This window comes from Harpegnathos saltator, unplaced genomic scaffold (assembly GCF_003227715.2).
Source record: "Harpegnathos saltator strain DR-91 unplaced genomic scaffold, Hsal_v8.6 scaffold403, whole genome shotgun sequence".
Taxonomy (NCBI): Eukaryota; Metazoa; Arthropoda; class Insecta; order Hymenoptera; family Formicidae; genus Harpegnathos; species Harpegnathos saltator.
The window spans coordinates 594,722-608,460 of NW_020230210.1; the positions used below are offsets into that span (position 1 = coordinate 594,722).

At 44.5% G+C, this 13,739-nt stretch overlaps 1 protein-coding gene across 1 annotated transcript; it reads right to left on the reverse strand.

Moving 5' to 3' along the window:
• Positions 1 to 212: 212 nt before the first annotated feature.
• Positions 213 to 7,730, reverse strand: LOC105182736 (allatostatin C). Its single transcript, XM_011140397.3, has 3 exons — positions 7,489 to 7,730; positions 5,226 to 5,358; positions 213 to 1,302 (listed from the first exon to the last, which is right to left on the reverse strand). Exons 2-3 carry the CDS (start codon positions 5,343 to 5,345, stop codon positions 1,138 to 1,140), a joined length of 285 nt encoding a protein of 94 aa, XP_011138699.1. The 5' UTR covers positions 5,346 to 5,358; positions 7,489 to 7,730; the 3' UTR covers positions 213 to 1,137.
• Positions 7,731 to 13,739: the final 6,009 nt, after the last annotated feature.

Consider the following 13,739-nt stretch of genomic DNA (forward strand, 5'->3'; position numbering starts at 1 on the left):
ACATTTGCCGCGTGTCTTGCTACTCGGTAATGTTTCCGCTCTGACATTTACGGTGGTTGCAAATAATTACACAATTTGACTTCTCTCATTGGTCTCCTCGCCCTTGACCGCCTCATGATTTCGCATCAACGCTCCTTTATCGTTGTTCTGTGACAGAACTAAATATCGCGATTTTGGGTGACGTTAAAATGCCCGCGTGTGACGAAAATACACGACTTGTCCAAATTATTTCTGAAAAGAGGTGGATTCTCTGTCTTTATAGTATTCCAAGATAAGAATCGTACGAACAGTTAAGAGTGAATAAAACTTGAGGGACGCCGTGTTCTTCGATTAAACGAATTAAGCGGATCCAATTCCGTAAGTGCCGCCGCGACGCGATCACGCTCGCGGAGGGAACCGTGCGTGCGTTTAACATCGCGGGTAACGTTAATTTAAAATTAATTCAACATAGAGCAAATGAGATTTTCACTCGTGCGTGCGCATGATCGACTTTATGTATTTTCAATGATCGAAGTCAATCAACGGGGGGAATGAGGAGGAAAGATATTTTTAATTGGGACAATTACGGTCGTTTAATAATTAACAGAGACACGGCACGCTAATATACATAAGCGAAACATCGACAACGAATGATTACATTAATTAAACATATCGATGTTACAAACAGCAAACCAAGGTATAGGACAGGCGAGTAGTGCAACGTGTAGTTCGGAAAAGAGAATATAATCAGACGTAGCAGACGTGCGTATGTTTTCTCTGATATGTAATTGCGTCTAACATATATCGTTAAATGTATCATTTTCTCCATCTCTTTTTCTGCACCACCACGCGCTATCCTATTCTAAAATTACTCAATCGCTTGTTCGCTCACTTTTTTACAGTGATTAAAACGTGTGAAAGAAAATCGTCGCAGAGGATTCGAAGACACAGCCGAAATAATTTTCGCAGCTACGTGGAATCGCGAAGAGAAAAGCTGCTTAAAATTGGAGAGAATCGCGAGGATATGGAGAAGGTTTCTGTTTTTTTCATCTTACATGATCTTCTTATGATTTTACACTCTCACACTTCCTCTCTCTCTCTCTCTCTCTCTCTCTCTCTCTCTCTCTCTCTTTCTCCCTCTCCCGCGGTCGCAAGCGCCTATTTACCGAAGCAAGACACCGCATTGAAGGCGCACTGCTTCCAGTAACTGCGTTTACGCTGTAAATCGCCGATGTCCAGTTGATTGCGTAGCCGCTTCACGATCTGCTTGGTGAAGAGGTAATTTATCAGGGCCGTCTCGATGTTGCCGTCGTCGTCCATCAGCTAGAACAATTACGAGCGTGCTACTTTTCCACCGCAGTAAGTAGATGTATATATACAAATAGAAGTTTCTTCTCTTCATTTTCTCGTTTTTAGTCTTCTTTTTGTGTAAGCTTAGCGCTTGCACAAAACGCGAATTACGCGACATGCGTCTTTCAATTTCAAATATTCGTTAGTGAGAATCATTGCAGTCGAACAATTAAACGAAATCAACCGCGTTCTAGTTCATTTCGCGCCGATTTCAGTCGTTCAGCCGAAGAAACAGTTGTTGGTCTGAAAAAATATGTAATTATCGATTGATTTCAACGAAGAGAGACATGAAAATCGTTGCAACGTTACACAATGGACGAGTGCTTTCTGTTTAGCGGCGCATTAATAGGACGTAAACGCGCGAGTTGTTTATTGTATGCGACAATCACGTTACACGTCCAGAACGATTGACATTTATTTCAGTTTTCCGTCGACAGTAAACGGCGAAATGGTTCAACGTAATTGCGTTCGGCCGTGCGACCGCCTCGCATCGTAATTCGCGCGTAAAGTAGACGGCGTGTTGATTAAACGAAATTGAGAATTAATGCGATAAACACACGGTCGAGCAAGCACGCGAATCGTTCTATGAAAGGAAAATACGCAGGGTATTCTCGGCAAGCGGTATTCTCACTAAAATATTGAAAATGAGGCAGCATTCCTAATTGTGAGGTTGCGGATAAGCGAGCGTGTTGCGAAATCGCAACAGTGAATTGTAAAGTGTCATAAAAAGAATTCGCGATTTCGCACGACTCGCATGTGTTCTCCGGTCTAAGGATTTACATACGTAATCGAAGGAGCGAGGTCGAAGAGTTCAGCAGCATACAGTATTTGCGAAAATGAACGAAAAGTGATTATTTGTCACATTTTGAAGAATCTACCCTCTCGGAAATGGAACAGACATTTTCGATGCGATGATGTAGATCAACTTTTCCGCTTAGAAGCAAGTTCAATATTTTCAGTGATATTCGATGATTTCTCAAGGTTTCAAACACAATAATCGAAGAGTGGAAATTTCATGAGACACTTTGCATATTTAATATTTCAAATAAAACATACATTATTATAATAACAATTTAGAATAGAAAATAATTTTCCAGTTATAATGAATATCATTGAATAATTATATAATGAAATTCTCTTAGCATATTTACATCATTTGATACATGAGTCATCTTTAGTGCTTGAAGCATTCACTCTTCGATCTCAGTCGGTCTTCCGACATGTGAAATAACTGGGAAGAGTCGACTTATGCAAAACGAAATTATGCGATTCCACGTGAAAACACGATCGAATCAGCCGTTCCTCAGCCCTGTATTTCGTCGATACCTCTTTTTTCGGATTAGAGTGCTAAAGACCGAGGCACGTTCGAGGAAGCTCGACAAGAGGCTCGCGAAGAAATAGTATGTAAGGAAAGAGCCGCAAGAATCCGATTGCCATTGACGGATTATCGATTATTGATTATCGGTTCAGTCAAGAAATTTATCGGAAGCCTCCTTGCGCCCCTACTTCCGCCGTTCGATCTTTCCGTACGCCTTTCGCGGAGATTTTGATTTACCCTTACGACGCAACGGTCTGTCGTTGCGATAATCGGCTTCGTCCCCATCTTCGAGGTGTCTCGAATAAAACGTAAACCGGCGGAATTATACACAGCAGAGTGACGGACGTCACTCGTTATTTTTCCTAAATATATTCTTTCTCACTGCCTGATTGACAGACGATTGGCTTTTCTTTTCTTTCTCTCTCTCTCTCTCTCTCTCTCTCTCTCTCTCTCTCAATTTGATGCTTAAAATTGCATGCAATTTGCAATTTAGGGACGTGCAGTTACGCAATGCACACGAGCTCGCGCACACGCGCTCGACGCAATTTCTTCGAACGTTTATTTCGCGTCGCAGATGGAAAGCTCGGGAGAGCATCAACATTTTCATAAAGCTCCCTTTATACCACCGTACTGTTTCGCCGGCGGAACCAGAGCGAGACGGCCAGCGCGGCCGCGAGTGGCGCAGTATTCTTTGGAGAATCAATTCAATAACAATGTGTACGCGATAAAAACAATGCGCGTTTTGTCGAATAAGGGTTGCGCGCGCGCGCGTGTGCTTCTAGCTTACGTGGCTACGACGTATCGGAGATTTTCCTTGAACATCGATGGCACGGAGACGACGTTGACGACGATGATCGACCGATTCGACACGTTCGAGTGCACGTCCATTTATTGTTGTTACGGAAAACGATATTTCGTTTCACCGACGCCGAATTTCCATACATCACTCACAGGCGCATGTGTGCGTGTCGACCTTAATTCGGCGACGCACCGCTTCGAGCCGATGATTATGCTTAGTTTTTCGCGGCTTTTCACGTGATTCCATTCGCGTTCCGCGATTGACGTCGGATGAGTTGGTATTTCTATCGAATACGGCAACTTGTAACGCGATGTACAAATTGAATTGAAACATTGCAATTTCACGGAAAACGAGACACAAGACACGGAACAAAACAAGTTACGCAATGCGCACACGAAATAAGAAGCGAAGGGAACGAAAAGAATCCTCTGCGCCGGAACGCACAGGATGCGAAGCGAGGATACAATTTTGTTCTTACGAAAAGGAGGAGTGACGATATGTACTTTTTTCTCTCTTTTCCTCTCTCTCTCTCTCTCTCTCTCTCTCTCTCGCTTCTCATATGACAAACTTTGATACCAACCTACCGTTATTACGTAACGTTCACGTAAAATACATTTGTAAGGGTGCCGGCTACTCGTCCGTTGGTCTTCGTCGTTGCTGTCGTCGTCTTCGCGGATTTCGTAATCGAGAAGCTTTAGAAGCTTTCTCACGCAGACATCTTCTTTCTGAATCGATCTCACTTTCGTCCCATTCGATTACAAAGCAACGTGGAGAACGGAAACGACAACGACAACAACGACGACGAGTCGTGCGGATTTGATTCGCAGCGCTATTTGACAGCTGTCACAGACTCCTGCTGCGTCTATTTTCCTCGCCAGTCCAGCTGAAGATCCTTCGAAGGGACATGAGAACGAACGGACGGTATGCGCTTTCTTGTATTTTATTTTATTTTATTTCGATCGTGCGTGGAAAAACTCTGACGAGATTTCGCGTGGATTTTCTTAACGACGGCTGAAGCGATTTCATGAATGATATCATACCGGGAAAAAACTCCACAGAGCGTTCACAAATTCGCGGTTTCGCGAAAATATAATAATCGACCAAGGCTGTGTTTGTCATTTCGGTCAATTTTCTGGATCTTAATTGCACAAATTGAAGAAGTCATTACATTAAAGAAAAGCAATTCCAAAGGTGCTTTCTCTTTCTTCTAAGAGAGTGCGCGCGCAATGGAGAATTTAAATGTCGTCCGCGACCACGCAAATTTGCATCGGTTTCATCATGCATCTAGAAACTTCAGTCCCTTTGTTAACTTGTCGCCGACTTTCTTGTTCCGGAGCTCTCTCATAGGGACGCGCGACCGTGACACTAAAGAACAAAAGTATCCCACACGGTCTCGTGTAACCGAATGCTACGGATTGTTCCTCCGTTGATTTTCCGGATCTCGAGTACACCGAACCGTTGACGTTGAAGATAAATAAAACCATTGACGTTGAAGATAAGTAAAATTGTTACAAGCTCTCTCATAAATCTCGACCACGTGCTCCCCTCGGAGGTTCGAACGAACAAATTTTTAAACCCTTATGTAGAACATCATAGCGTATGATATAACAATAAGGAAGATATGATGTAAGAAAGAGAAAATAATAAACGACAACATGAATATTCTAATCAGATAAATGCTCTTACAATCTCTATTAGGTTACATATAATAAGAATAATCGGTGTATCGGAGTATATCTCTATCTAACAAAAGGGTAGCTTTTCTCTCCTCATACTTACGTCCACGGCGTTCAGAATTCTTTCTTTATTATCTTTGTCTATAGCCGGCATTGCTCGTGACCACTCTGCGAAAACGAACAGCACCAACGCCAATGCAATCGCACTTCGTACCGATGGCATCTTGCTATCGCACCTGCGAAACGAGCGTAAAAACAATCGAATGAAAGAGTTGGGATTTCGAGGGAGCCGGTATGTCGGGAAATATTTCCTCAAAACTAATTTCGCTGTCGAGATCGTAAAAGCCTTCCGGCAAATTGAACGTCCACGAATCACTTGTTATCGTTACAAGCAGACGACGATCTGTCGTCGCGTGTGGTGTAAATAAAATGCGACAAGCCAACATAAAACGCGCGAGGAAACACGCGCGCGGATCGTCGAGTAAACGGATTCCGACTGTTGCTCCGACGATATAAAATAACGATTTTATGTTAACGTGGAAATAACGTGAAAGAGAGAGAGAGAGAGAGAGAGAGAGAAACGCATACATGACACGCATAACGACGTCGACGAGGTTCCTTCGTATGTCCAATCGAGACATGGCGTATCGACGAACGGGACGGGCCGCGTGTATCGGACGACGCAACGGGTTAGGTCGTGGTCGGGGGTGGATATAAATACAAGGGGGTCAGTTAAATGAAAAACGAAGCCCGCGCGTACGCGAAGCTCGTCCGTGGTCTGTTACACAATCCGCTAATTGGAGGGACAATCGACGCATTGTTGGCCACCGTGTGATCAGATAATTGTTGCGGCCGGCGCGTGAGCGGAGAAATTTGAATCACAAAGCTCGCGACCACGGTCCGCGCGAATTTAATTCATTAATTAGAAAGGTCATCGTGATAATTCGAGCGCACATCGAGCCAGCGGGTAACATGGCTCGCGCGCTCGTTGTTGTGGATATCGATACTCATACTTCCACTGATACCGCGAAAAATATAATAATTAGCGGAAGATAATGCAGCATTGGTCCGTAGGGAGGGATAAGATAGCTGAAAATTTCGCGCGCTTGAAAATCTCGAGAACACCAACACGAATTAACGTGCAGACGTGTTAACGTACCGAAATTTCGAAATTTTTCCGTAGGAACATTGTATTTGTTAGATTTTGTATAAAATGGGGAAGGAAGGAAATTTTTTCTTATATCAGTATATTAAACAAACACGAACATTCTGATGTATTGATCTCGAAACTTGCACTTCGCATCTTTCTTCTAGAAGCTTACGCGCGAAGCTTATCAACGCCTTTGTACATTTACGCGAGCAGCAGATTGCATTTATCTTTCTATCGGCGCAAATGTTATGTCGCGTTTATCAGATAAAGTTCAAAGCGACTTTACGCGAGAAATTGCAAGTGTAGTCTTTGTTAGTGAATGCAATAATCGGTAGAGCTTCTTTATGCGCTTTCACGTCTGAAAAGATTTCTATAATCCTCTTTTTAAAATGAAAGATCTTTATAATTCTCTCCCTACAATAAGAAGCTTATTATATTGGTCATTTGTACAACAAAACCAAACATAAAAATAATCATTTTATATCCAAAATTTAACAAATAATTTTCGTGATAATTACAAGTTATTGGTACATTTTTATTTATGTAATTTTATCAATTTGCAACTTTATCAAAGCTTCAGAGTTTCCGCGTCGATTTTCTGGATTTTCTTGATCAGACAGAATCGCGATTTCAAATCTGAAAAGAGAAAAAGTATCTCTTGTAACAGCTTACTGTTACTATAAATTCGTTCGTTTAATTATGATCTCGAATCAACGTCTTCTCGAATCAATCGCGAGTACTCGGTGGCGGGAATGACGTCTGACTGCACACGTCTTCTTCTACTGAAGCGGCGCGCGCTAACAAAGACAGGGGCGAGAAGTGATTACGGCACCTCTCGCAATTCTACAAGTTTCAATTTCAATTTGAAGAGAATATTCAAAAGTCGTGCACGATCGTTCGTACGATTTAAGTCTGTTCCCAAACACGCAGCGAAGAAACGCGTTGCAACCCTTCTGCTGTCGACTATATATCGTAATTATTTTCCTTCGCGCGGGGTCTCTTCTTGTGTCTAGCCGCCCACGTATAATACGTGCAGCGACTTTATTGCCGACGAGAGATCCAATTTATCTTCGTTTATTCTATGTCTGTCTATCCGTCTGCCCAACTCAACAAGAAGGGAACACTGCGTTAGGTAGCGTGAATCGCAATCGAGGACGAGGCAATAGAGATGTAGATGAAAACGCGCGGGAATTCAGGAGAACGTGAAAGCTCGTACCTCGTGTCGACCGTTGGTACCGGCTGTCGTGCCCTCGTCGTCGCCCTCGGCCTCACGAAGAATGAACGGTGGAAGAAAGGGTGATGGCGATGATAGACGCTGATGATCGTGACGAGTTGATGATCGAGAGATGATCGAGACAATCCTGAACTCTCTGTTCTCGTCTGCCTGGTCTCTCGCTAGTGAGGAGGAGCGTCGCCTTGATGTCTCCACGACAGAGTGACCGAGCTTGGAGCACGCGACCACTTTATACCCCGTCACGCTGTCGTTGGCGGATGGTGGCGGTAGCGGAAACCCACCCTCGCACCCTCTCTCTCTCTCTCTCTCTCTCTCTCTCTCTCTCTCTCTCTCTCTCTCTCTCTCTCTCTCTCCCCCCCCCCTCTATCTCCCTTTCTCTTTCTCTTTCTCTTTCTCCAGAGTATACGTCTGTCTTTCCTACGGGATCCACGCGTGCACAACACGTAGATCTCCTGCGAGGTCACGCAGTCCTTTCCGCAGGACTTCGTATTTCCTCGACAGATCTCGCGTTTTCTTCGCTGCCTTCCCGTGACATGTTCATCGACGTTCACCGCGTTAATCGTCATGAACTCGGAGTTAAATGACAGTGACGGTGGAGGTCGAGGTGTCGCGATGACACAGTAAGGACGACGAAGATCGACGAAGGCTAGCTTTCGTTAACTTTCTCTGAAGATTCGCCGAAGATTTCCGCAATTCCGATATCTCACGCGAATGATCGATTGCGCTATGTATATATTCGCTCTGTTCGCAGAAAACACGCAGCACTTTTGCCTCCGTTACGATTTAGTCGGCTTTTTTCTAGGTATCTTAACGATTACACTCCCGTTTACCCCGAGGGAAAAAGAAACGAAGGAGAAGAGGAGAAGATAGAGGAAAGTTTGGAAATTACGTGGATGTACACGCGAACAGAATTACGACGGAAAATTACAGAAAAGACCAAGCGCGACTGCGCTCGCAGTCAGGAGGAATGTGGTCAGCTAATTACGAACACTGGCATAGGTCTGGCCATTACTCTGTTTCAGTAGTATCGCGAATCCTGTAATACGCTGAGAACACGTTAATCATTAATTCGCTCGGGAGTGCTTACGTTAACTCGACCGCGTCGAGGTGTTATATCGCCACCTTCGCTGTTTCTCCCCCGCCGTCCCTCCGTCTCTCTCTCTCTCTCTCTCTCTCTCTCTCTCTCTCTCTCTCTCTCTCTCTCTCTCTCTCTCTCTCTCTCTCTCTGTCTCTTTCTCTCTCTCCTTCTCCCTCTCTATATTTGCTCGTTTTTAGAAACTCACTAAGAAAAATACGACAGCATTATACTCGGTGTGCACAACACGACTCGACTTGAGCGAAGATACACGCGAGAACGTATAACAGAGCTATTTGATATTCATTTCATGAGATTTCTCCCCTTGCTTATATTTAAAGATTTTTTCTCTGGGCGGGACAAAAGCCGAGGGTCACTTATCGCGCTCTTCCAGCTCCTAACATTACGTATACCCTTGTAATCAAATCTGAAATTAGAATCCCGTTAAAGTCTGCGATCATCCGGAAAACACGATTTCTTCGCAGCCTTGCTGGAGCTTTAATTAGCGAAGTACTCATCCTTTTAATCACTCATCAACCGAAAACCTCGACATCCTCGAGACGTTGAAAACAAGTCAACCGTGAAGTACATCAGGGGACTCGTTGTTTTGAAATTGAGGTCGTCGTGGAATATTTAATGTTTGTAATCCGTGATTATCGCAATGGCCACACTCATGCGTGAATGTAGCCGCGACAAGTTGACTGACGAGAAACAAGGAATGCTTCCCGGTTTTATAGATTACACGTTGACATAACCGAAGTGATATGATCAACGTGTCCGATTATTGTAATATATCTCACGACGGAAGCGATGCAACAAAGGAATTGTCCTCTATGCAGGATACTATCAAGATCGTTTCGGACGATGCGGGACATCGAGCTTTGCACCGCTTTAAGCTCGACAAAGTAACGCGATCCTGCGGATTCGGAATTCTGTTCCTCACATCTTACATAAAATCGCACATATCTCTTGGCGCATAATCGCATAATTAATTAACCTTTTGCCTCATATTGATAAATATTTCATTATGACTCTATCCAGGTACTCGCGAAGCAGGTGCAGGATGCTCTGGAAGTGGCGTCGGCGGAAGCCAAGATGCGTCATCACGAGATGATCGATATTCATCCTACTGAATGCGAAATAATGCGATTGCAGGATTTCTATTTTAACCGAATGAAAGAGGCTGCCGAAAAAGCACCCGTTACTGGCCTGCTTCCGGTAGGTCGCATTACAAAATTTGTTACTATCGATTAACCGCACATATAATGCTCATTTACTTAAGCTATCTGATTTTTGGGAAGCTGCACTTTCCATTAAATATCCTCTCATGATAATGAACGCAACGATCTTTTTAGTTAAAGTGTGAAAAATGGGATATTATCGTTTCTGCGATTTATTTCCTTTACTTTTATTTATCTTTGATTCGTCTCACCGACTGATGCAATTTTCGAAGAACATGTAATTTTTTGAAATCTTTGTATAAATTAAATTTTTTCTATATTCTCTCTCTCTCTCTCTCTCTCTCTCTCTCTCTCTTTCTCTCTGACTCTAATTACTCTAATTTCTCTAATATATGTTCAAATCGATTGTATTGAAAGGTTTAGGGAGAGCTTACTTATTAACAGCGATATTGATCGCTTTCTAATCAAACTTTCGTTTTGATTTCACACATCGTCACCAATCGCTCGAATGTGCCGTTCGTTGGTGGCAGGAATGGGAAGAGAGAATTCGCGAGTTAGCGGGCTGGTCGCGGTTGCGTGGCAAGTATGCGGATATCCTAGAGGAGCAGATGCAGGAGACGAAAGAGCATTACTACGAGGCGATGCGACGCGTGGCGATATGTCGAATAATAGCCATTGAATGTGAGGAGGAGAAGGAGGAGGAGGAGGAGGACGTGACGCCGTACAAGCATCCTGGCCGCACCGAGTTGATGGCGAAATTTCTGCGGAATCGCTGCACGCTCGCCAAACAATATCACTTGTCGCATAGACTTATCAGAAGCATCGTCGCGAAGGCGCAGCTGCTGCTGCCGGAGGTGCTCTGCGACGTCGGGCGGTATCGCGGGCTCAACTTCCTCGGTCTCGACAGGTACAACACTGTTGCTTTTTACCGAGCTATTAATTCGAATGACCGAATAATCGGTACTCCGAGACGATGGTGATAATTATCATTTACCGATGAGGCGATATATCGCTCCCACCTCATTTCATCTTTCTCTTTATCATGTTTCGTTTCTTGTAATTTTTTTCAGTCTCACTCTCACCCATTGCGCTGTCGTCCAACGGACTGCTGACCTTTATTTATTCTTTACAACGTATTGTAACGCGACGATGAGACGTCTTGTATAATTCTCAACAACCTGCAATTTCAACTGATCTTTTATCTCATCTTTATCCCCTTCTCCCTTCTCAATTAGGAGTAGAAACTTCCAATTTTATCCTGGCTGGTATGTCAACTTTCTAACAAATTTCGGATGTGCAAGCACATGGCGCGGTACTCGGAATCTTTCGTCGCGAATAATCGATCCCCCGTTCTTGAATAAAATGCTGACTTTTTTTTTTTTACAAAGTGACAAGTCTTTTGACGAGACATTAATAAACAAATAAATAATTGCATCGGGCAGATTCTTGGACTCGGTTGAGGCGGACCTGAAGAAGAGCGCGCATGTGATCATCGCATCCTACTACAGCGGTATTGTGCGGATGGTCTCTCAGCGTCGCAACATCCAGGACGTCGCGACGGGTGTATTGCTGCGCTTCCTCAGATGCGCCACGCGGCTGCTTGGCCTGCAGATAGTGAGCCGCACGATCGACACTATTGAGCATCTGCTGAAAGTCCTCGGTGACCTCACGGCGATACCTTTGCTCCGGGTAAACCTAGCCTGCCAGCTAAGCCAGTTAAAGCCGCTCGACAACTCGAACTTGTTTATCACATGTCTTTAGCGATGATTACAATGAGCGAATTTATCGCAGCTCGAGTTGAAGTGCGAGAAGAACGATTTGTTCGTGAACCCGCGGCTCCCGGAATTGCACGAGCTCTTCCACGATCTTCTGGACGATATAGCGCGCCTCGCGCGACATTTGCCGCCGTTGGAGTCATGGGCGCGAATCAGAGGACGCGTCATTGGCGACGGGAAAATCTCGACGAGGAACGAGGAGGACACGTTGTCGTTTGCTACTCCGCCGGACTGGTACCTGGACGAAGCGCACCTACGCTTGGAACGAGTCCTACGAGAAACCTTCCAGCCTTTGAGTGACTATGTGGAAGGATTGCGGCTGCGGTTCAGCGACATTTACGGGACGGACGCGCGCCGCGATGCGGTCGAGCGAACGGAAAAGGAACGCTCCCTCGAGGAATGCGTTGCGCAAGTCGAGGACTTCAATCGTCGGATACGCGAGATCAACGGTATGGTGAGTACAGTTTGTTTCCCACGAGTTTCCAACGAGTTTGGCACCGAGCTTGACTCCGATAGACTCTCCGTTTCTCTTTGACCTTCGTGGGCTCGGCGGTTGATCTATGTAATTAACTGCGCGAGCGAAAAGACTCCTTTTAATTCCTTGCGTTTCACCATTCATAGAATCTGTCTGAACTAAATCTTATTTAATGTCATTTAAATCGAAAATACATATCACGTTAGTTTCAGGACTAATTTGTAACCTGGGAGGTACCATTTTTTAGTGTTTTATATAATAAATTTGATTTCACAATAAATTTTAGATAGCTACGACACTCTTAATACGTAAAGATTCCTAACACGTTGAAATAAATCAACAATTGATCGGGAAATTTAACATATTATTATTTCCAATATTGTGTTCGCAACTGCTATTCCCGACGATATTTCTTCAAACCATTTTTGTGACACAAAAAAGCGCGAAACTGCGAACGAAATAACGTTCAGTTAACAAATCAAGCAAGTTTTCCCGCGATCGGATCAACGGAACCAACGTGTTAAGCATTAAGTCGCAGAGAAAATCCGATCACCTAGCACAAGTGCATAGGTGATCGTCCGTGTGTACGGGAAGCCTCCCTTCAACGCTTCCATCGGAAACAACGAGAACGATACAACAAGAGGATACGTTGCAGCCCGACAACGAGTACCTGTCGACAATGTGTCTGCATCAAGCCGCCGTCAAACGCGGTCTCACTTCTTACGCGAACGAGCTGCGTGCACTCGTCATAGACGAGCTTATCAAGCGTCACTGGAATTATAATGTTGAGATATGCAACACTTTCGAGAAGCTGAGGGACCGAGCGTTGGACGTTCCACGCACCACGAAGGAATTGCTGGAACTCGGTGAGCTTTCTCTCCCGCTTCTCTGTGTATCATTCTCTGTTAGAGGCGCTTGTTACATTAACACGATGCAGCGGTTAGGCTCTCTATTTCTATTGCCTCTTTCCATCAGGTCTTGCTTCGAGTAAAGCTGCCTCTTCAGGATCTCGCCGAAAAGGATTTAGAATCTCTCTTCCTTCTTACGCGTACACTTTTCCGAAGATTATAGTCATTGCTTTATTCGTAGTCATTACTTGTTTTAACTGACGCGAATCACTTCGAGAATTTCTATAATTTCATGCTCTGCTTTTCTTGACAAGTCCAACGAGAGTGCTCGAATAGATCTAGTGAAGAATAACAAACGTGATTGCGTGTCCGCAACTTCCTCGCGTGGTTAAGAACACACGATGCTTGGATTTGTCGATTTGACGATCAACGATCGTTCCCTTACGGTGTCCAAAGAATCAGCAACGATAACTACTGCATCCTCCGTGTATAGGCCAGTACATGCTGACGGCAACGTCGACGTTGATGCAAGAGATGCGCGAGAGAATAACGCTCTCACTGCGCATGGTGGGCTCGCTGATCGAGATGACTAGCCTCACCAAGTCTCATATCGAGCTGAATAATACGACAGTGCAGTGGTTGAAGCGCATCAAGCCAATCTTCGATCGCAGTTCGTCGATGTATGAGCAAATGAAGTTTGAGCTGGAGGAGGAGCTCCAGAAGCAGGTCATGGTGCTGAACGCGAACGTGGAAAACATGTTCCCTAGGTAGAACTCCCCGGCGTCATCGTTCGTCAACATCGAACTTCGATAACGCAATTTCGCGGGGTGATTCGTTTCGAGTGAAAGGAAAAGTTGGCGCGCAATTGAATTCTCTCTA

Excerpts from the sequence above, each read along its gene's own strand:
- LOC105182736 (XM_011140397.3), bottom strand. The coding sequence starts at position 5,345 with ATGCCATCGGTACGAAGTGCGATTGCATTGGCGTTGGTGCTGTTCGTT. Across the intron at positions 1,303-5,225 it reads GAATTCTGAACGCCGTGGAC|CTGATGGACGACGACGGCAA; the intron begins GTAAGTATGAGG and ends TAATTGTTCTAG.